Source organism: Giraffa tippelskirchi, chromosome 13, assembly GCF_054371585.1.
Source record: "Giraffa tippelskirchi isolate mGirTip1 chromosome 13, T2T-mGirTip1v1.2.pri, whole genome shotgun sequence".
Classification (NCBI taxonomy): domain Eukaryota; kingdom Metazoa; phylum Chordata; class Mammalia; order Artiodactyla; family Giraffidae; genus Giraffa; species Giraffa tippelskirchi.
This window is the reverse complement of record NC_137287.1, coordinates 113439194-113460895: the sequence shown is the minus strand read 5'-3', so window position 1 is coordinate 113460895 and position 21702 is coordinate 113439194. Positions and strand designations below refer to the sequence as shown.

The following is a 21702-nucleotide window of genomic DNA, read 5'->3' as shown; positions in this document are numbered from 1 at the left end:
ATCACTCACGTGTCCTTAGAGACCGTGGCACCATTCAGTATTCATGGCAAATATGTCACTGAGCTTCATAAGAGAATCGTTTTACAACAAAGCTTGGTCAGCTGTTTAATAATTTACTGATGGTGACAGCAGGGAGAATATCTAATAACCAGTGAGATTGGCTTTCAAATAGAAAATGAATTCATGTTAGAAGTTACAGGAGGAGAAAAAGGAGGAGAGGGGAAATGTGATTAGCAGTAAGGAAATATTTAGCATTTGTCAATTCTTGATGTTTTGGAAACCCGTCAGAGAGGAGAAACTTGATTATTGAGAGATTGCACAATTCCAGACATTTGTATTTTAAAACATCCATGGGTCTTTAAGGTTCTTCTCGTGGGAAACAAGAATTAGAGTTTGTTCTCTGAAAGCAGAAGCCCTGATCCCCAACCGAGCCCTGGGGAGCTTTGTTAATCTGGGGGCTTTTAGGGGGCTCTACAGTCTTTGTTATCATATCTCAATTTTCCTGAGGTAGGTAGTGCCTGAGAAATTTGGGGAGCAAAGCCTCAAAGAAATAAACTCAACCTAAACTGTAATGCCACATTCTCCTGCTCTGGGGAGAACCTGGCCCATGACTGGCCAGAACAAATTAGAAAAACTATATGTCCCTGGCCCAGAACCTGTAAGGAGAACTTATTACAGGGGATCTGACTTCTGGGTATACTGAACTTATTTATTTTTGTTTACCAGCAAAGCCCTATTGAAATGTCTGTAAAATGAAAAGGGTTTTGAGATGGTTAGGCTTGGAGTTCTCTGCTCATTCCATTATTTTTTGTCCATGGTTGGGAGATATGATAACAGTGATTTTGAAAGGTCCAGGAGACGCTGAGAAGAAACCAAAAACCAGTATGCGTCCTGAATCACTGAATTCCTTGTGCTTCTGTTTCCTCACCTGTTAATGGGAAATAATAAAAGAATTGTAGGGTGGAAAGGTTTTTAGCTGTGGTCCTGGCTCACAGTAAATGCAAGTTCAAGCATTTCAGGAGGGCAGAAGCCAAACCAAAGTGAACAGTCCCCCAGATTATTGACCTTTAAGCTTCAGTGGCAGACAGTGATGAACAGTGTTTCTGAGTAAAGGAGCCTCCCAGCTCCCCCTGCCTTTCAGCCCGCTCCCCAGGGCACAGGGCACACTCTGTCCTCCAACCAATCCCTAAATTTGCCATGCCAGAGACAGGCTTCCAGATAAGACAGATGATTTCTGTGTTTCCAGATGGTATTTTCTGTGGTTTTACATTCTGAGATCGTACTCTCCATTCTTCACGTCATTTCAACAAACTCACCCTCGTTCAGCCTTAAGTTATTAGCATTTATTTTAGCTGGTAGAAATAATGATTTATCAACATTTTATCTGACATGATAATGGTTTAAATAAGCATGCACAGTCTGGCCTGTTGCACCCATGAGACAATCTTGATGCACTTGGGAGTCCTCTGCCCCCATCCTGCTGGGTTCCAGGCATGAGGAAGGAGATCCTGGGGACTGAAGTGTGTGGCTAACACTTTCGGTGAAATGTTTTTCTCTGTAGTATAGTACAGTAAAATAATATTTCTCAAAAAGACTGTTTCTGAAACTGAAGGAACTCGTCTTTATTCCACTGGGTTGCCTGTGGAATATCTGACTGGTTGAAAAACCTTTGGTACAGAGGAAGGGGCAATGGTTGTGTAAAAATCACAGGGTCTGTGGTGGGGGGTTGGATAGAGCATCTGATGGAGAGGGGGGCTTCCCAGGTGGCTCAGTGGAAAAGAAGATGCCTGCCAATGTAGGAGACACGGGTTTGATTCCTGGATTGGGAAGATTCCCTGGAGAAGGAAATAGCAACCCACTCCAGTATTCTTGCCTGGGAAATCCCATAGACAGAGGAGACTGGTGGACTACAGCCCATGAGGTCGCAAAGAATTGGACACGACTTAGTGACTAAACAGCAGCAGCAGCAGACCCTGGGTAAGTGGTCAGGTTTGTAAACCACTTATTAAAAGAGTTCATGAATATTTCATTTCATAGGTGAAGTGAACAGATGTTACTTGACTGCCCAAGATCCTTTGGAGAAAACCTTCTTTTCCCACTACATTTGATCCTCAGGGGGCTGTCAGTTATGGTGACCGTCCCCAATATAGAGCGGTAGACAAATGACCCAGGCTGGTCAGTTCTAGAACTGCCCTCCCTAACACTTCCCAGACCAAATGAATTATTTCAGGAAATGGAATGTGCCCCAATCCAGCCAGTGTCTTTGCTAGAGTTTGGCAGGGGTGGTGCAGAAGGTCTCATTTTTACAAAGAATGATAAGTCGTGAGAACTATACATGAAGATGTCATTGTCCAGTTTCTCTGACTATCCACAAACTGAGATATGGATGGGGAGGGAGAGAGAGAGAATGGCAATTTAGTACCTGGATCCAGCTTTGCCTGAAGGTGCCCATGAATTTCTCAGCTAAATAAGCCACTGGATTCCTCTTTTCACTTCATCTTGTTTGAGCTAGATGTCTGTCATTTGTAAGAAAAAGAATCCTGCCTAAAGTACATCATGTGTACATGTTCAGGCTCAGCGCTCCTCCTCTAGGTACAGAGACACAGTGCTGATGTCTGCATGATGCTGGCCTGGCCTCAGCAGACTGAGAGTTGTCCCTGGAGGCTCTTAGCTTCCCTTGTTCCTGACGCCACATCAACTATTCACCAACTTACATATGCCTGAGAATCACTAGTGTCCAAGTTAAAAAATCAAATACCTGAGCCTCAGTGTCTAGGGATTCTGATTTAGTTCCATGCAAAATTAACAAGTTAATTGACAAGACTCTGATGCTGGGAAAGATTGCAGGCAAAAGGAGAAGAGGGCAGCAGAGATGAGATGGTTGGATAGCATTGCCAACTGCGACTCAATGGACATGAACTTGGGCAAACTCCAGGAGACAGTGAGGGACAGGGAGGCCTAGTGTGCTGCAGTCCATGGGGTCACAAAGAGTTGGATATGACTTAGCGACTGAACAACAAAATTAACCAACACCTTGGGTGGTTCTGGAATAGATGTGTCCTGTGGACCCATGTTGGGAAATGGACTGTACACTTGCCTACCATGCCCTCTCCAGGAACATCTCTCCTTACGTGCAGGGAGTCCCTGAGGTGGGCAAGGGGTGGGGCATCTTTATAAAGGTGTATTTAAGGGTATAACCCCTACTCTCTCCTCCACCACCAATTCTCAGATGATTCATATCACACACACCCAGCAGGGGACTATGAATGAGGAATCTTTTTGCAGTGGTTCTTAGTGGGAATATTAGGTATAGTAAAACAATACTGTTACCAGAAATGAAAGAAAGTGTTAGTCGCTCAGTCATGTCCTATTCTTTGCATGAATTGTAGCCCGCCAGGCTCCTCTGTCCATGGAATTCTCCAGGCAAGAATACTGGAGTGGGTAGCCATTCCCTTCTCCAGGGGATCTTCCCGGCCCAGGGATCAAACCCAGTTCTCCTGCATTGCAGGCAGAGTCTTTACTGTCTGAGCCACAGGGGACGTAGACTGACCAGGACTGTTGCCTGGGTCCTCTCCAAATTACATGATGGCTGTGTGAGGGTGGGATCCTAGGTGATTCTAATATGCAGCAGGGTTGAGAACCACTACAGCAGAAACCCAGGCCTGGCTGCCTTGTGAGAGCCAAGGAACAACTATGCTCTTGCCCCAAAGGCTCTGTTGCCCACCTAAATTTGATCTATGGAGCGTTCAAAGGCTGGCCTGAGTGTGCAGAATTCTGTCACCATCAAGAACACAGATTTTATCTGTGGGTGGGAGGTCCACTGATACTTCTCAAAATATAATAATAAAGTAACAAGTCAATGAAAAGAAAATGCCAAATTCATATAATCATAAAATGTAATAAACATAAGTAAATAAATAGTGAGAGAGTTACATAGGGAAACATCATGAAAGTATATTAAGAATCAGGAATTCTGGTGAAGCCAATTCTGTAAACCTGAGGTCTGAAGGAAGTTTTTGGAATTTCTTTAAAAAAAAATGTTGCTACTGCTGTTTAATCACTAAGTTGTGAATGATTATTTGTGACCCCATGGACTGTGACCCCATGGAACCCACCAGGTTCCTCTGTCCCTGGGATTTCCCAGGCAAGAATACTGGAGTGGGTTGCCATTTCCTTCTCCAGGGGATCTTCCACACCCAAGGACTGAACCCAAGTCTTCTCTTTGGCAGGTAGATTCTTTATCACTGAGCTGCCTAGGAAGCCCCTCTTAAAAAAAAAAAAAATAGGCATTTGCTTTTAGCCATCATGAAGCTGGCCAGACCACACACATCAGACCTTAAAGTCCTCCTAGCACTCGACCCTCCCCTGAAGTCCCTTAATAAGATGATTTGAAGGGCTTTCCTGCTGGACCAGTGGCTGAGACTCCTTATTCTCCATGCAGGGGGACTGGATTTGATCCCTGGTTGGGGCACTAGATCCCACATGCTGCAACTAAGATTGAAGACCCTGAGTGCTACAACTAAGACCTGGTGTGGTCAAATAAATAAAAATAAATACATATTTTAAAAAATATGATTTGATTCAGCTCCCACCAACCCCACCCCCACCCCCCAAAGAGGCCTTATCTCTGTATCATTTGTTTCATACTTCTTGATCCCATTTTCTCCTCAAAGGTCAAGTGTCCATCGTTACTGAGACGTGGGCCTCACTTGGAACAGGCTTGGCACTGGGGGCAGACAGGCTTCTGAAGCCTCCTGGCCTTCTCTCCTGGTTTCTCTCTGGCAGGACAGGCCTTTTCCTTCTCTGAGCCTGGGCCAGGTGCTAACAGCAGTCTGACGACAGCATAGCCACCGCTACTCATTTGTTGGGTTGGACAGAGCTTCTCTCCCAGGATCTCCCATGAGCATCCTCAGTGCACAGTCTGATAAAAAAGGAACATTCCTAGGCTCCGAAGTTTGGGGTTCATCAGTTCTGGGCCGAGTGAGGATTCTGAGTTATTAACAAGAGCTCCTGGAGGATTCCAGGATCGGGGACCATTGGAAATATCACCTGACACATTTCACTCTGAGCACCTGGGAGCCTTGCTCTGGTGAGTTGACCTCCCCACAGGTCTTGACAGAAGGAGCACTGAACCGCCTGTGTGGAGACAGCTCATCCTGATCTCCTATTTGGCCCTGTTAGGCAAATTTGGCCCTCATCAACATATATTGAATGCTTGCTGGATGCACCTGGGGGCTTGGCGTTGAGGGTATGAGGATGTGGATACAGTCCTGACCCTTCAGAGCCAGCCACTCTCATGGAGAAGGCAGCTCTGCAGGTGGTCCTATGGACATGAAACTGCTGGGTGCTTCTTCATTCTGTCCACTACAGTCCAGCCCCTGGGTCCTCCCAAAGATGAGTGTTGAGGATTTGGATGCCTAGGTAAGGATAAAGCAGGATAAGGATTTTGAATTTGGCATTGCAGAAACAGAGGAGGCAGTGGAGAGTCACCCACTGTGGCTTGGAGTAAAGAGTGTGTGTAAATAATGTCAGAGGAGAGAGGGAGCCTTTTGGGCACATCCTAGCCTATGGGAACAAGCAGACTCTTTTGCATCTCTGAGTGTTTGCCTAGCAGTTCCCATACAAATGCCCTTCTTTCTTTCTCGACCTGGCAAGGACTCCGTGTGGGGGAGTTTAAGGTGAATTAGGGAGGGGACAGGCTTAGAAAGGCTGGCTGGGCTCAGTCATTTGGGGGCTCATTGGCCACATTAAGGATTTGGACTTTATTATTTTTTTTAATCCACGAGGAAACATTATTATTTTTTAAATTGGAGGATAATTGCTTTACAATGTTGTACTGGTTTCTGCTGTACAACAATGTGAATCAGTCTTGAGAATATATATATCCCCTCTCTTGAGCCTCCCTCCCATCCCCCGACACCCTACCATCCTACCCCTGTAGATCATCCCAGAGCGCCAGGCTGGGCCCCCTGTGTTATAGAGCAGCTTCCCACAAGCTATTTTGCACATGGTAGCGTATACATGTCCTTATTCTGAGGGCAGTGGGGCATCCGTGAAGGCCTTTAAGCTGGCGAGTGACAAGATTGTGGGCTGAAGGTCTTCTCCATCGAGCTCTCGGGCTGCTGTGCGTGGGGTGGGGTTGGGAGGAATGAGACAGGAGGCAGAACAGAGCTGAGGTCTGAGCTCAGCTTGCTGCAGGGGGATTCAGAGAAGCAACAGGTTCAGCCCACCTCAGACAGGTGAGTCCATCCCTTACCTGGGACCCTCCTGAATCGGAGAGTCCAGAGTCAGGGATGAGGAGAGGAGCTGAGAGCCTTGGGGAACCCCAGTGCTCTGAAATGCCCATGTCCAACCACAGGGCCCCAGGCTACTACGGGGATCGTGGCTTTTATCCTGCTTCATCAGAGAAGCACTTTGCTGGAAGCAAGAAGTGAAGGCTGGGGCCATGCCTCAATCACGTTTGATGTCCATTGATTATGTCCATGACCCTAACACCCCCCTACCCCTGGTGTGCTTTGTGACCTCTCCCTGGGGCTGACTCTGGGCGCCTGTGGATTGGGGTCACTTTACCTTGGCATCCCGGTTGCTCAGCCTGGGGCTGCGTACGTGATAGAGACACAAACAATCATGGTGGGTGCTTGGTCTGTGTGTTTTCATGAAAAGAAACAGCTGTCTGGCAGAACCCACTTAGGCAAAGCAAGATGCCGCCCTAGCATCCCAGACACTGAGATCTACCTGCCAATGGTCTGGACCATGTGCTGGTGGTTTGGCCCAAGGATGAGGCAGCTGGCACTCCAGGCTGTGTTGGCATCCAGGTGTCTATGATATTGGCGTGGCGTCAAGGCTGGGGTAGTTTGTGAATCTAAGACTTGGAAGTAGCAGAGGAAGAAAAAGAAGAGACCTCTTGAGTGGGCCAGTCCTGTTCTAGGTGTTCTAACATCCATAAAAGCACTTAATTCTTACTCAGCTCAGTCTGGGGGAGTAACGACCCCAATGGGGAGAAAGATCTGCAGAGGAAGAGTGACTAGTTCATGGTCACCATGGTGGTAAAGGGAGATATAAGGAATGTGAGCAGGTGCAAGGCCTCACCTGGAAGGCCTTTTAATTTTTATTTTATATTGGAGTATAGTTGATTTACAATGCTGTGTGAGTTTCAGGTGTACAGCAAAGTGATTCAGTTATACATATATTTATCCTTTTTCAGGTTCTTTTCTCATAAAGGTTATCACAGAATACTGAGTGGAGTTCCTTGAGCTATACAGTAGGTCCCTGTTGATTATCTATTTTATATATAGTAGTATATATATGTTAATCCCAAACTAGAGGAGTGTTACTGAAATAAAGCATGTTTTAGAAGAGGAAACAGATGTTGGCGGTGGGGGTGGCATCTGAAAATCATGTAAGAAGAGGCCCTGGAAGGATGCAAAGTAGAAGTCCCCCATCTTTTTGGCACCAGGGTCTGGTTTTGTGGAAGACAATTTTTCCACAGACCGGGGTGGGAATGGTTTTGGGATGATTCAAGTGTATTTACTGTGTACTTTATTATTACATCAGCTTCTGGGGACACCTGATGTAAGGATTGAGGAAGCTTATCGAGAGCACACCAACATCCAAATGAAAGCCACTTGGAAGTGTGTCCAGGTTTCTGTCTGTCCCCAGAGAGAGAAGCTGACTCTGAAGGGAAGAAATGACAGGGTGGTAGCATTGGTTCAGCACAAGAGAAACCTTTCCAACCACAAAGGCCTCAACTTCAAAGTGATTCCTTTGTAAAGTTTTGCTTTTGGATGCAGAAATATTGGATAATGCATGTTTTTACAGAACAAAATGGTTAAATCATCAGCTTATGCTTGAAGTATACGTATGGTTTCTAAGTTGCATACGAGTTACTTATATTTGCATATTTCAACAGACAGCATTAACACATGTTAATATTCCTGCTGTAAAAACATTAAAGCCAGAACTATTGGCTCTGAAAGAGTCTGTGGTGTGTGCAGAACCACTCTGCTAATAGAAAGGTTAACTTGTATTTTTGAATTATTGATGATTGCTTGTTACTAATTTTTTTTTCTTAGAAAGGAGGAAATTATTAATGAAGAGATCATTGCCAATGTGTCTGACATCTATTAATGGTTTCATCTTGCAACCAGATTAAAAGAGACAGCTGGTCCATGAATTTATGCGTGGAGACAGCTCCAACTGTCAACTCTGTGGGAGGGCGGGGCCGCCAGGCACTGGGGCCTGGGCATTGGCACAGGTGGCTGGTGAGAGGTCCCCTCCCAGCTGGCATGGCCTGGTCCAAGGGCTGTCAAAGGCTTTGCTGCAGAGGGACCAGGCAGCGGATGGGCTATCACTCTCCAGACATCTTTTCAACTCTTCTGTTCCCCTGGGAGCCCACTGACAGTTTTCTGTGCCAGTCACTTACTGGCATTTCCTCCATGGTTGTTTTAGATCTGTGATTTTTCAACATGAGCTTGCATTAACTTAACATGCTCACCTGGGAACATCACCTGGGAGGCTGGTGAAAACACATACTTGGGCCCCACCTCTAGCGTTTCTAATTCAGTAGGTATAGGGTAGGGCCCAAGAATTCGCGTTCCTAACACATTCCCAGGTGATACTGATGCCACTGGTCCAAGGACCACATTTTGAGAACAAGTTTTTACCAATGATTGTCAGCTTGCACTGTGACACTGCTCTGGAGAAGGGGCTGGCAACTTTTTCTGTAAAGGGCAAGGACAGTAAATATTTTCAGTGAAATGGGCCAGATAATCTCTGTCACTCAATTCTGTTACTCAATTCTGCCTCTGTAGTGCAGAGAGCAGCCAATGGCAATATGTAAACAAATATGCAGGACTGTGTTTCAATAAAACTTTATTTATAAAAACAGGAGGTGGGCTAGATTCTGGCTTATGTGAATAATGTTTTTATGGCAGAAATATTAATAAGCACTAGTGTTGTTGTTACTGAACCAAATTTGGGTCTGCTTTCCCATGTGCAAGCGAGCAAATCTACTTACACTGGATTCTGGTGAAGGCAAGTGCAGTGTTTACTGCAGGGAACCAAGCAAGGAGTTCAGGGCAGCCAGTGTTTTAAAGACCCAAACTCCCTGAAGGCTTTTGGGGGAAGGTTTTTAAAGACAGGATAAGGCAGGGGGGTTCTAGGGTGTGTGATCAGCTCGTGGACATTCTTCTGATTGGCTGGTGGTGAGGTCATCAGGAGTCAATGTCATCAACCTTCTAGTTCCAACCGGACTGGGGCTATGTGCCTGCGGGCGGCATACAGTTAACTTCTTCCACCTGGTGGGGGTTTCAGTATCTGCAAAACAGCGCAAAGGACATGGCTCAGAATATTATTTATAGCCCCTCAGGAAGGACTAAAAGTCCTTGAATTTGTTTAATGGCTATACTATTATTATTTTGTACTCTTTGACTATTTCCCTTTCTTTCTGTATTTTCTCACCTCTCTGAGCAAATGTACTCTTTGGACCTCAGGGAAGCCCGGGAGGCTACAGTTTTTCTACAGACAAGAGGCAGGCAGAGGACCTACATCAGGGGCTCTTCTGGGAAGTCCCCATAGGATCCTGCTCGGTTACACTTTCTGTCAAGATATGCAAATATAAATAACTCAAATGCAACTAAAACCCGTAAGTATTTTTCAAGTGTAACCTCATGACCCAACCATTTTGTTCTACAAAAACACGCATTACCCAAAAATACTGCTGCACCCCAGAGCAGGACTTTACAAAGGACCTTACAGGTGGCAGTGTTGTTGAGTTCAAGCTTGTAATGTTTGCTGCAGGACAGGCCAAAAAATCCAGAGATGAGTTGCTGGAGTAAGGAACAGAAACTTTATTTAGAAAGCCAGCAAGACAGAGAAGATGGTAGCGTCCCAAAGAACCAGCTTGCCCTCAGTTAGAATTCAGGCTTCTTTTATACTAAAAAGGGAAGGGGTAAATTCAAACATTTTCTGGTTCTGGTCAGACTCCTGAGGGGGTGTACTAATTTCTTCTTTCCTGCAGCCATTCACAGGTGGTCCTAAACAAAGGTATTTTAGCATAACACTCATCTGGGAGGCAGGTTTCCCAGAAATGGGCAATTATGTATAATTTAAACTTATAGGAAACATCCCTTTAGTATTAACTTGTAACAGAATATAAAGATTCTTCCTTATTACAGTAGTTTGCTGAGCCCTGCTTGAGAGCAGCACTGTCTAATAGAACTTTCTGCTAAAAGCAACCATAGGCAGTACACAAGTGAATAAGGATGGCTGTGTTCCAATAAAACTTTATTTAAAAAAAAAGCAGGAAGTGGGCCAGGTTTGGCCCATAGGCTGTAGTTTGAGCAGTGCTAATAGATTTTTCTCTGTTAATGAAAATGGTCTATATCTGTGCTGTCCAATATGGCAGCATAACCACATAAAGCCCCTGAGCACTTGAAATGTGGTTAGTGTGACTAAAGACTCAATTTCTAAATTCTGTATTTAAATGGCTCACGGTACCCTGCACAACAGCAAGGAGAGAGAAGGCTCCAGTGGAGGGCTGCTCCTCAGCTGCCTCCCTACATAGGGTGAAGCCTCTTTTGAGTTTCCTTGTGTATAAGATGGGGATAAAACAGTAGCTACATCACCAGGCTTTCCCCACGGGTAGGTAAGGCATCCTGGCCCAAGGTATCTTCTCCCTGGTCTTCTGATTGCCCCTGTAGAGCTGACCATCACTGGGAGCACAGGGAGGGGCTGGGGAGATGGAGGTCACCTCTGGATCTTTACCTCTCTTCTCTTTGTCTGGTCTTTACCACTAGACCGCAAGCTCCAGGAAGGCAAAGACCAAGTCTATTGTTCAAGCTGCACACTCACAGCCCTGCCATGGCACATGGCAGTCAGCCAGCTCCCTTCCTGAAAGAATATGTGTGTCAGGCTGCCCCTCAAACTATGCTTGGGCTGAGAGATCTGTAGCTAAAGTGTCTGAATACTCCTATCTTGGTGCTCCCAGAGCTGAAAGGGAAGTCACTGTGGAGACAGGGACACCAGGGCTGAGAGAGGGCTTGCCCACAGTTCCACGGGATTAAGGAGAAGGGGCCACCTTCTTGAGTGGAATTGAAAGGGGGTAGGGGGCTCTCTGAAGCCATCACAAAGCTCACCCCAGGCCCTGGCCTCCTTGCTTCAGCACGGACACTGAACCTGGCCCTGAGCCAGGAGTGAACATGTGGTCAAGATCCCCCAGCTCCCCGGGCTGATGGGGGCAGATGGGAAAGCAGCCCCTCCTTTCTAATCGGCACTGAAGTTCCCGCAAAGGAGCTGGGGAGATGATGCTCTCACTCTCCACGAGGTCCCTCCTTTGAGAAGCCAGTCATCTGTGGCCCTGAGCCATCCTTCCCCCCAACCTTCCATCACCCAGCAGCCCTGTCTTAAGAGTCCAGGTGCCCTTTGAGAACTCAGGCTTGTGGAAAAGACCCAGGAGACAAACCACATCCCCACCGTGTGACAAGCATCGCCCCAGCGGCCGTCTCAGGGGGCCTTGGCAACTGGCCGTGGGCAGGAAGTGCCTCTTGGCTCGAGAAGTCATTTAAGGAGCTATTCGGGGAGGTGATACAGGAAAGGGCCTTCTAGGCAGAGGGAACGGCAGGTGCAAAGGCATGGTGGTGGGACCAGAGTCAGAGTCTTACTGGGCGGTAGGTTTAGCCCTGAAGAAACAGAGGGATCAGTTTCCAGGCAGAGGGTGGCTGGCAAAACACAGAGAGCCCTGGCTTCAACAGGGGCAGGTATAGTCCAGTGACAAGGGCAGGTGATGGTCCTGCTCACCAGCTTGGTTACCTTGGGAGTGGAGCTTTTTTTTAAAAGAATATTTATTTGACTGTGCCGGGTCTTAGTTGCATCATACAGGATCTAGTTCCCTGACCAGGGATGGAATCCAGGCCTCCTGCATTGGGAAAGCAGTCTTACCCACTGGACTATCAGGGAAGTCCCTGGAGTGGAGCTTTATTTTGGGGTCACGTGAACCCCACTCAGTGGGTTAGGGCAGCAATATAGCACCTTTAGAGTGTGGATATGGGAGGGCTTGTGCTCTGAAGACACTATTGAGGAATGCATTTTGTGATTTTCCAGAAAGTTTGAGAGAGGGCATGAAGAGGAGCCAAAGGGAGCCAGGACAAGTTATAAGAAATCAGAAGCTCCCTAGTGGCTTAGAAATCTCCTGCTTCCCGGGTCAGGCCCTGGGATCAGCCATGTCCAGAGTCACAGGTCATGGGCCTGGGTCAGGCCTTGCTAACAACTCCTCTGCCTGAGACAAACCTTGGAGGAGGGTTTGACGGACGCTGTAGCCAGCTGTTTAGCTCTGAGCAGAAGGGATCTTCTCAACCCAGCTGTCCTGAGAACCAATCATTTCTGTGCCCCTAGACACTAGCAGAGAGGGGCACATGGTTTAGTGCCCTGTTGAAATCTGTAGAATTATTAAGAATCTCTGAGGCAGCTGGTCCACTCCTGGACCTCCCCCTAGACGAGCACTGGCTAGTCCACCAGGCTAGTCTAAGCCCTTCACTGTTTGAAGGTGGTGAGGGAGCCAGACAGGAGTGGGAGAATTAGCCTGAGATTACAAGTGCAGTGTGGGGGGAGTTAATGGGTCTCCATTCAAGGCAAGTGTCCCACTGCATCTAGTGGGAACTGGGGTACAGAGGAGAGAGATTGTTCTCTGCCATAGCAACTCAATCCAGAACCCCAGCCATGCCTGATTTGTATTTCTCCCCAACAGTCTGTCCAATCCCATCCTTGGAATCCCAACAAGATGGGGTGGTGGGTAGGGGGCTGGTCAGGTTTACAGAGTGTGAATCCCTTGAGCTTCGCCCAGAGACCCTTCTCCTGGCTTTTACAGCCCAAGCCCCCAGCCAGGACCAAGCAGCACCTGGTCTCTTTCATGAGATCCCCTGATCCCAGGAGGGCAGAGTCGCTGCCTGTGGGCTGCAAGGGACAGCCCGGACTCTGATCGATGGTTTTAGGCTTTCAGCCTCAACCGGGTCTTTGTTGAGACCGGGAAGAAATAGGAAAAAGCTACAGGGTTTTGGCTCCGGAAAAAGGGGAAGGGCGAAGGCAGCGAGAGGCTGGGATGGATGCCTCACGGCCAGTCTTCCCCCCCCCAAGTTGGGGGGGCGACAAGAGGGAGGTGTGGGTGAATAAAAGGGGTGCCTGGGAGGCTGATGAGGTGGGTGGGAGACGACTGCGGTGCACTGATGCACCCAGAAGAGTGTGTGTGTGCGCGCGCGTATCTATATGTGTGCCTATGGTGCGGTGACGACTCTTACATGAAATTCTCATCTTAGGGCGTGCCAGAGACCCTCGCTAGGACACCTGATCCTGTTTAGGGCAGAGGCCCCTCCCATCACCCCCATTCACCTGGCTCCCCGTCCCGAGTCCAGACGGCTGCCTCCGCCTTCCCCCACTCGCATCCGTCCCCCACTCACCTGTTCGCCCACTCCGAGTTCAAACGGCAGCTCCCTCTCTCCCTTCCCGCCACCGACCCCCGATACCTGCGCCCCAGCCGGGCAGACGGTGCACGCGGCGGCTCGGCTCCGGGCGAAGAGGCGAGGACCCCGCGGGTCGCGTGGGTGCGGGGGCGCTGCGTGTAGGCGCGTGACTGTGCGAGAGAGCGGCCCCGAGCCGGCCGGCGGGGCGAGGGTGCGCGGGGAGCCCGCGTGGGCCAGGCGCGGGCGTGTGCGAGGCGCGGGCGTGCGCACGAGGGTGTGTGCGCGGCCGAGGCGGAGCACCGGGCGGGCGGGCGGCGGCGGCGGCGGCGTTAGGACTCCGGGGACACCGCCCCCCGCCCCACGTCCCGCCCCCGCCCAGCCTCCCGCCTCAGTTCGCGCGGCGCCTCGGCTTCGAGCGCAGCGGCGCTGGCTCCCGGAGCCCAGCGGCGCGCACCGCCTGCGGCCGCGCTGGCGATGCGGGGCCGCCCCGCGCCCGCCCCAGTCCCGGCCCCGGCCCCGGCCCCCGCGGGAAGGGGCTGAGCCGCTACCGCCCGGATGGCGAACCTCGCCGCGCTCGCCTTCAGCCTGCTCCTGCGGCTGCAGCTGCCGCCGCTGCCCGGCGCCCGGGCGCAGAGCGCCGCAGGTGAGTGCGCCCCCGATCCCCGCTCCCTCCCCGGCGCATCCCGGCGTCCGCCGCTGGGTTCCGGGCGGAGAAAGTTGTGCGGGCTCGAGGGGTTTGCCGGAGCCCGGGTCCCCGCCTGCAGCCGCGGGCTGCCGCGTCCAGGCGCGCCCGGGCCAGCGTGCCCGGCCCCCGGCGTCCCTCGGCCGGCCGCGTTCGGTCAAGTGCTCCGCTTTACTTTCCTGCGGGTCCCCGGGCTCGAGTAACTTTCTGCGGCTGCGGCGAATATTTCCGCTCGCCGCCTCCCACTTGTCGGAATCTGTCACTCGAGTGTTTGGGGCGGCGAGATGAGAAGCGGCATCGACGCCCGGGGTGGTGGTGGGGGGAGCGTCCTCTCCCCACAGCTTCCTGGGCAGCGCGCGTTTTTCGTGGGGAGGACTGGTCGTCAGCAGGCCGAGGCTGCCAGGGAGGTGGCTTTTCTTTTCACCCGGGAGATCCAGGCGGCTCCAGACTCGCTCTAACCACGCTGCGCCCCTGAGCTTGTCCTTACGCCGCTGAAAGCACCGCGGGGGTGTTCGCGTTCAAGACTGAGACGGCGAGCCCTCCTTCCTAACCGTGGTTTCCATCCCAAGTGAACGGGCGCCCTCGTTAAGGCCCTTTTAGTGTAGCGGCTTTGACCTGTGAGCGTGTCTGCTCCAGAAAAGTTTGGGGGACTAGTATTTGGGCTTGACAGTGGGAAGGAGGCGAATAGAGGTAGTTCCCCTAGTGTGTGTGGGATTGCCCTGGCGTGCTCCTAATGGCAAGTTGGCATGCACCGGAGGCCAGCAGGACCCGGGGCGCAGGGGGCGGGATCTTACACATCCCCAGACCCTACCGGAGCCAGCTTCCAGCCCTGAGCCCCTCAGAGTAGGCGGTGGGGGAAGGAGGGAAGGGAGGAAGTGGTGCAGATATGCTTCCAAGTTCGGAATCATTTTGAAGTTTATTAGCACCAATTAGCTCAGGTGTGACCACGCAGAGGGGAGATTGCCGGGATCACAGGGGCAGGCAGAGATGAGCAGGTGGGACTTAGGATAAGATGCGTTTTGAATTGATGACTAACAGCGGTGCCCATCTATTACCACGCTGAAAGCGAGGAGAAAGAGCCAGAACCCGTGGGCAGTGTAATCTGCCTAAACAGGCTGCTTCCGAGGGTAAGAGCCGCTGGAGTGACCTTCCATGGGAAATGCGCTGGAGTCTTCCTTACTCCAAAATGGAAACTGAATATGGGACTTATGCGAAGGGGGACAGCCTGTTTCGTGGGTGGGAAGTTAGGTGACTAGGACACCTCTTTTGAGGTGTGTGAAGCTTAGCCAGTAAGAGAAGAGGGACAGCCACACATCCTTCTGAAGATGGCACCATTCTGTTTCCCTCGTTTCGGATCTATGTTAGGTGTGTCAGGGCAGGGAAGGAAGGAGGGTGCTTGGGGGCATTCCTGGGGACCAAGCATCACTCATGACTTATATTTCACTATCCTCCAGGGCCTGGGCGGCCTTCCACCCGTGAGTGATATTCACGTTCCCTCCTAGAGAATCAGTATCAAAAATATTCCTCCACGGGTCTCGCAGCGTTCTTGGGCAGCGTGCGGTAAAAACCGTCCGGGCTTGGGAAGCTGCCGGATGCTGGAAGCACGCCGGTTCCGGATGCTCCCGCCAGGTGGCGCTCGCCCACAACTGTTAAAATGCAAATCTAGTTGCTTTCATCTCCGGAATAGAACTTCTTTTCAATTTTTAAATGAGTAATGTGTTTATTCAGCAGCCTTTTGTTAAAACATTTAGAGAAGTGTGAGGAGCAAGCACCTTTTCTTTGTTTGCTCTTCGGAACACTGGGGAAAGAAAAGCAATCCTGGAGTACAGTTTGGGAAGAAATCTGCTGTTAAGGAACCGTGTTTCTTTTGATTTTTCCTGAGCAGAGTGGCTTCTCTGCAGACCCATTGTAGCATACACTTAGCAAGTGGCTGCGTTTGTTCCAAGGACTCCTTCAACGAGAGGGGATTAGCTTGTGTTGGAGATTTGATGCGTTCTGAGTCTCACTCATTTGTAAACATGGGAATTTTCCGTGGTATCTTGTCTCTCTGGTTTAATGTTAACTAGACCATTTAAGTTAATTATTTTTCCCAGGTTTCTAACAGCTGCACTTGTAGATGCAGAAATGCTGCAAATGTTGACTTTTAAAAACGGACTTATCTTCATACTTTATTTCTAAATGGAGACATTTTGATATCCAAATCTAGTATAAATATGACTCAGTTTGATTTCTTCGAAAGAATCTGGTTTAAAACTTTTGGCAAGTTTGAGTAAATAATGTGTTTAAAAACTCAGTGGTGTGCTCTCCATAGTCTTTTTATCTGGAAATTCCCAGTCTCAAAAGCAATTTCAGTTTGTAAGCTTACATCCAAGTACACAGTTGGGGTGATATGTTTTGATGTAACATGTTGGTCACGGTGTCCAAAAGTCAGTGGTGAAAGCTTGTCATCAAAAGGCAATTTCCTTCTTCTTTCTTGTGAGATGTGTTTTATGAGCCAGGATGATTTTTCTAAGGAATGATGGTTTAAAAAAAAAAAAAAGCATTTAAAATCAGCCTCTGAAAAGTGTGGCAAAAACATGGTTTGGGGTGAGGAAAGAAGGAGACAGTTAAACAAATGGATGAGGGAATCGTTCATTTATGTACTAGTGGGTTTTGGCATCTGTACATTGAGAGCAAAAATGGATCTGAGAGGGACTGACTTGCGATGGCAGTTGTTAGCAATTTAGTCATTTAACTCGATAATCATTACCTCTGGGGAACTGTTAGCAGTACAGTCAAATTTGACTTTCTCTCCTGGATTGCTTGATTTGTTTCCTAATAAAAGAACAATTAACGTGCAAACCTGGCTTGGATTCTGTTTCAGGAACAATCGCAAGCATGTTCGTGGCGAAAGCAGACCACTGTCTTGGATTGCAACCCACTGCCTTTCTCCTCTCCTTTTCTTTTTGCTTAGCCCCAGCATGACTCCTGCAGGCTCCAGACTGCCAGCTGAGACGGCGTCCTCTGTAGTAGTGTAACTGTTACCTTTCAGAGCCACGATCACAGGACATTACAGCATCATTCTTTTGAACACGGGATACTCCCATGACACTCTGGCAGCGTGTTGCTGTGGAAACAAGAGCACTGCCATATAGGTGGTGGGTCCCTGATACATATTTATTTATGATGATGAAGAGATGGTAGCATCTCATGGCAACTATGGTGTGTGTGTGAGGGGGGGAGTTTAACTCAGGAGGCAGCCTGATTGAGCAAAAAAAAAAAAAAAGAGTATGAGCTTTGGAGTCTTAAGTCCTCAGTTTGAATTCTGCTCCTGCCTCTTTCTAGCTGCGCCAGCGTGGGCAAGTCATTTATTTACTCCTCGAATCCCCAGCTCCTCATCTGTCGGGTGAGAATAAACATAGCTGCCTTCCTGGATTTTGTCAAGACTAGATAAGATGATCCTTACAGAGGGAGTGCATTGCCCTGCTTCGTCCTGAAGGGGCGCCTTTTCTCTCACTTGCCCTGGCATTGGTTTATGTACACAGGCCAAGGGGATACCGGTGTTAAGCTCCGTTATGAATTGAAAATTAGCTGAGTTTTGGTAATGATTTTTAGTTCTTCTCCTTTTTTTTTCCGGGGGGGGGAGGTTCTTGATTCTCTGCAGCCACTTTTAGAAAGAGATTTGGAATGAAACAGGTGTTACTAATACATTTGGCCATTCAAAGATAGGCTTGTTTGTTTCCAAGCACACATCTTGTAAATGAGAACAGCTAGAAAACCAAGTAGTTGCATGATGTAACAGGCAAGCGACTGCCTGTGTCTTCTCTCCCTTCCTACCACCCCCCTCACACTGTCTTCCTTGCCTCCGGGCTCTGCCTCCTGCTCTATTTCTATCTCTTACCTAACCTAGAAATCAAGTGCTTGGCACTCTAGAGCAGTGGGGAGAAAGATGGTTCGTGCACTTGACAAATAAGCAAAGACTAAGTAAACACATAGAGGGCTGTGGCATTCCAAGAAGTAAAAAGCTATGAGATTATTGAAAACAAACCATGCCTGACAGGTGTAATAGCATTTGCAGGCACATTAAAGAATTGGGGCTAGGAGGCAGTACCCATGTAGATATTAGAAAGCAGTTAGAGTGTCTTGTGAAATCTTATAAAGTGGATTCAAATTGGTTTGGAGAGGAAGAACGCCGTGGGTTTTTTATGGATTAAGAGCAATCAGAGGCAGCCAAAGAGATGGGGGCTTCCTGGTGGTGTGTGCAGGTGGGACAGGGTGACCAGTGGGGGTGATGGCCTTCAGCATTGGAGGTGGCCTTGCTGGACACTCTAATTTGCCTGGAAGAGGGAGAAATGACCATGATAATAATTATTTATTATCTATTGGTAGGAGTTACAGGTGCTAAAAAAGATAGAGGGAGGCAGTGAGAATGCAAGGCATAGATCCCAAGAGACCTGCCAGAAGTCAGCTGTGAAAAATGGGAATTAATGTGTCAAAAAGGCAGAGTATGAAAAGGTGAGGAGAAATGGTGATCTTTTGGCTGGTTTTATTTCAAAATGTCGGCACTATTTCCCTTGGGGTATCCTAGGTATTACTATTTACCCAGGTGAAGGCTGCTCGGAAGTCCCAACCAGACCTACCATCGATGGGTGACTGATCCATGGAAGCGAGTCCACAGCGTTAAACTTAATTTTTCACCCTGGAGTCAAACTGCTGAAGTCTGTCTGACACACACACATTCACTGGTACATGAGGGGAAGAGTTAGAAAGTATTTCCAATTTCTTGAATATTCAGCTTACAATTTTCATTTCAGGCTGGATAGGGGGGGTGGAAAAAAAATGGTGACGCCACTTCAGTAAGCAGTTTGGCAGTTTCTTTAAAAAGTTAAACATACACGTGCCATAGGATCCAGCGATTCCACTTCTAGGAATGTACCCAACAGAGATGAAAACATATGTCAACACAGACACGTACGCGAATGTTCGTAGCAGCATTTTTCATGGTCGCCAAAAGCTGGGAACATTCCAGATGTCCCTCAACTGGTGAATCCATCCAATGGATTACTGCTAGCAAGAAAAAGGAATCAGCTGTTGATACTAGGCTGCAGCATTGGATGAACCTCAGAAAACATTACATTGAACAAAAGAAGCCAGATGCCAAAGATTACATATTACATTAAATATTCAGAAAAGACAACTCTGTGGAGACAGAAGGCAGAACAGTAGTTGCCCGGGGCTGGGCAAGGGAGCAGGGATTTGTAGTGAGTGGGCATGAGAGAACATTTTAGAGTGATAGAAAGATTTGAAAACTGGGAGGTGGTGGTGGTTGAGTAACTCTCTAAATCCCAGCTCCTGGCTTGTGATATGCACTTAGTAATTACTTCACTGTTCTGAACCTATCTTTGCATCTGTGAGTGGGGCACACTAGTGCCCTGGTGCTGCAAGAGCCAAAGATAACTCCTGTTTATTGTCAAGCTCTGTTCCTGGCATGAAACAGGCACCTAGTAAATGGCATCACTCTTACTTATGCCTTCATGTGTGTGTACATGCTAAGTCGCTTCAGTTGTGTCTGACTCTTTGAGACCCTATGGGCTGTAGCCCGTCAGGCTCCTCTGTCCATAGGATTCTCCAGGCAAGAATACTGGAATGGGTTTCTGCGCCTTCCTCCAGGGGATCTTCCCGACGCAGGGATTGAACCCGTGTCTCCTACGTCTCCCGCATTGGCAGGCAGGTTCTTTAGCACTAGCGCCACCTGGGAAGCCTTGCCAGTCTCCAGAATAGTTTGTTGCATTCGTTTTCTGCAAGCCTTTATTTGTGGTTGTTCCCCGCACCTCCTTTAGGCTGTGAATTAATAAATCAGTGAGCTAACTTTTCTTCCCTCTCATCAGTTTGGCAAAAATGAAAAAGTTTAAGGCTATCAAGTTTTGACAAAGATCGGAGCAATGAGGTGGCTTTGTTCATTGTGGAGTAGTGAATATTGAAACAGCTTTTCCGAGTGCTCATTTGGCAATGTCTGTTAAATTTGAGAATGTGAATGCTTTGTGCCTGGACTGTTTTGGTAGGTTTTGGATTGGTGGTGGAAGGGGAGGGAATAGACCATTCATCCGTCATCTGTCTCATTAAGCCAAGGATGCAGCAATTGGGAAGCCCCCTGCTCAGGGGCAGATACAACATGTTTTTGGCTTCTTAGTTTCCTAAGAGGATGAACAGCTTTTAGGAGTGAGAAAAAAAGTTCCATCCTTGCATTTTTCTGCCTTTTGGGGGTTTCTGTCAACACCCCAGAAGAATGTGCCCCTGGCAGCCCCTGTGCTGCTCTGAAGATGTTTATTAACCTCAAACATTCTGGGCATCGTGACCTCATCCAGGGGAATGTCACCCACATTCCCAGCTCCAGCTTCCCAAGACCTTGGAAATCCTGTTCCTCTCAGATCACCTCGACTTTGCTTTACTCCCATTTATCCCAGTGGTTCCAAAGCCAGTCATGAGATGACAAGTCTGTTTTGGTCCTTTTGTAAGTCACAGTGGATGGTTGTTATTCATCTGTTTAAGGGTCATGTGTTTGTCTCTTTGGAACCAAGCATGAATTCATGGATTCAACATCAGCAAAGAGAATGTTTTAAAGACTGCTTAAGGGTTTGATCCTCATGAACGGGTGGCCTTGGATGGTCTGGATTAGCTTTAATGGACTATAATTATGCCTTTCTCCACTGCTCAATTGGCCACAAGTAGGTCAATGGAAGCCCCTTTAAACCAGTTCCTTTTTCTCCATTTTCAGACATCTTTGACAGCATCCTGACTTTTCTGTGACAACAAGGAACTTCAGGCTTACCTCCAGGTTTTCTATTTCAAACATCCAGTCAGTTATTTCTTACAAAGAGACCTGGTCCCTTTTTTGTGGAGATGTCAGAACCTGAGCTGCCCATTGTGGTGTTTTATTTGTACACTGGAAGAGAACTGAATAAAACAAGAGCTGTTGGTAATGTTAGGGAGAGAATAAGAAAGATATTTAAAAAATTAATTTATTTTAATTGGAGGCTAATTACTTTACAAAATTGTAGTGGTTTTTGCCATACATTGACATGAATCAGCCATGGGTGTACATGTGTCCCCCATCCTGAACCCCCCTCCCACCTCCCTCCCCATCCCATCCCTCAGGGTCATCCCGGTGCACTGGCCCTGAGCACCCTGTCTCATGCATCGAACCTGGACTGGTCATCTATTTCACATATGGTAATGTACATATTGGAGAAGGCAATGGCACCCCACTCCAGTGCTCTTGCCTGGAAAATCCCATGGACGGAGGAGCCTGGTAGGCTACAGTCCATGGGGTTGCTAAGAGTCGGACACAACTGAGCGACTTCACTTTCACTTTTCCCTTTCATGCACTGGAGAAGGAAATGGCAACCCACTCCAGTATTCTTGCCTGGAGAATCCCAGGGACGGCGGAGCCTGATGGGCTGCCGTCTATGGGGTCGCACAGAGTCAGACACGACTGAAGCAACTTAGCAGCAGCAGCAATATACATGTTTCAATTCTGTTCTCTCAAATCATCCCACCCTTGCCTTCTCCCACAGAGTCCAAAAGTCTATT

General features: G+C 48.4%; 1 protein-coding gene across 5 annotated transcripts in view; it reads left to right on the top strand.

The window, feature by feature from the left end:
* The first annotated feature begins 13841 nt into the window (after window positions 1-13841).
* PTPRT (protein tyrosine phosphatase receptor type T) overlaps window positions 13842-21702 on the top strand; it is a 1099906-nt gene continuing 1092045 nt past the window's right edge. For all 5 annotated transcript variants that reach the window (XM_081556965.1, XM_081556964.1, XM_081556963.1 and 2 more), the window contains exon 1: window positions 13842-14094. In XM_081556965.1, the coding sequence (XP_081413091.1) occupies window positions 14007-14094 (88 nt within the window). In that variant the 5' untranslated portion in view covers window positions 13842-14006. The remainder of the gene's footprint in view (window positions 14095-21702) is intronic.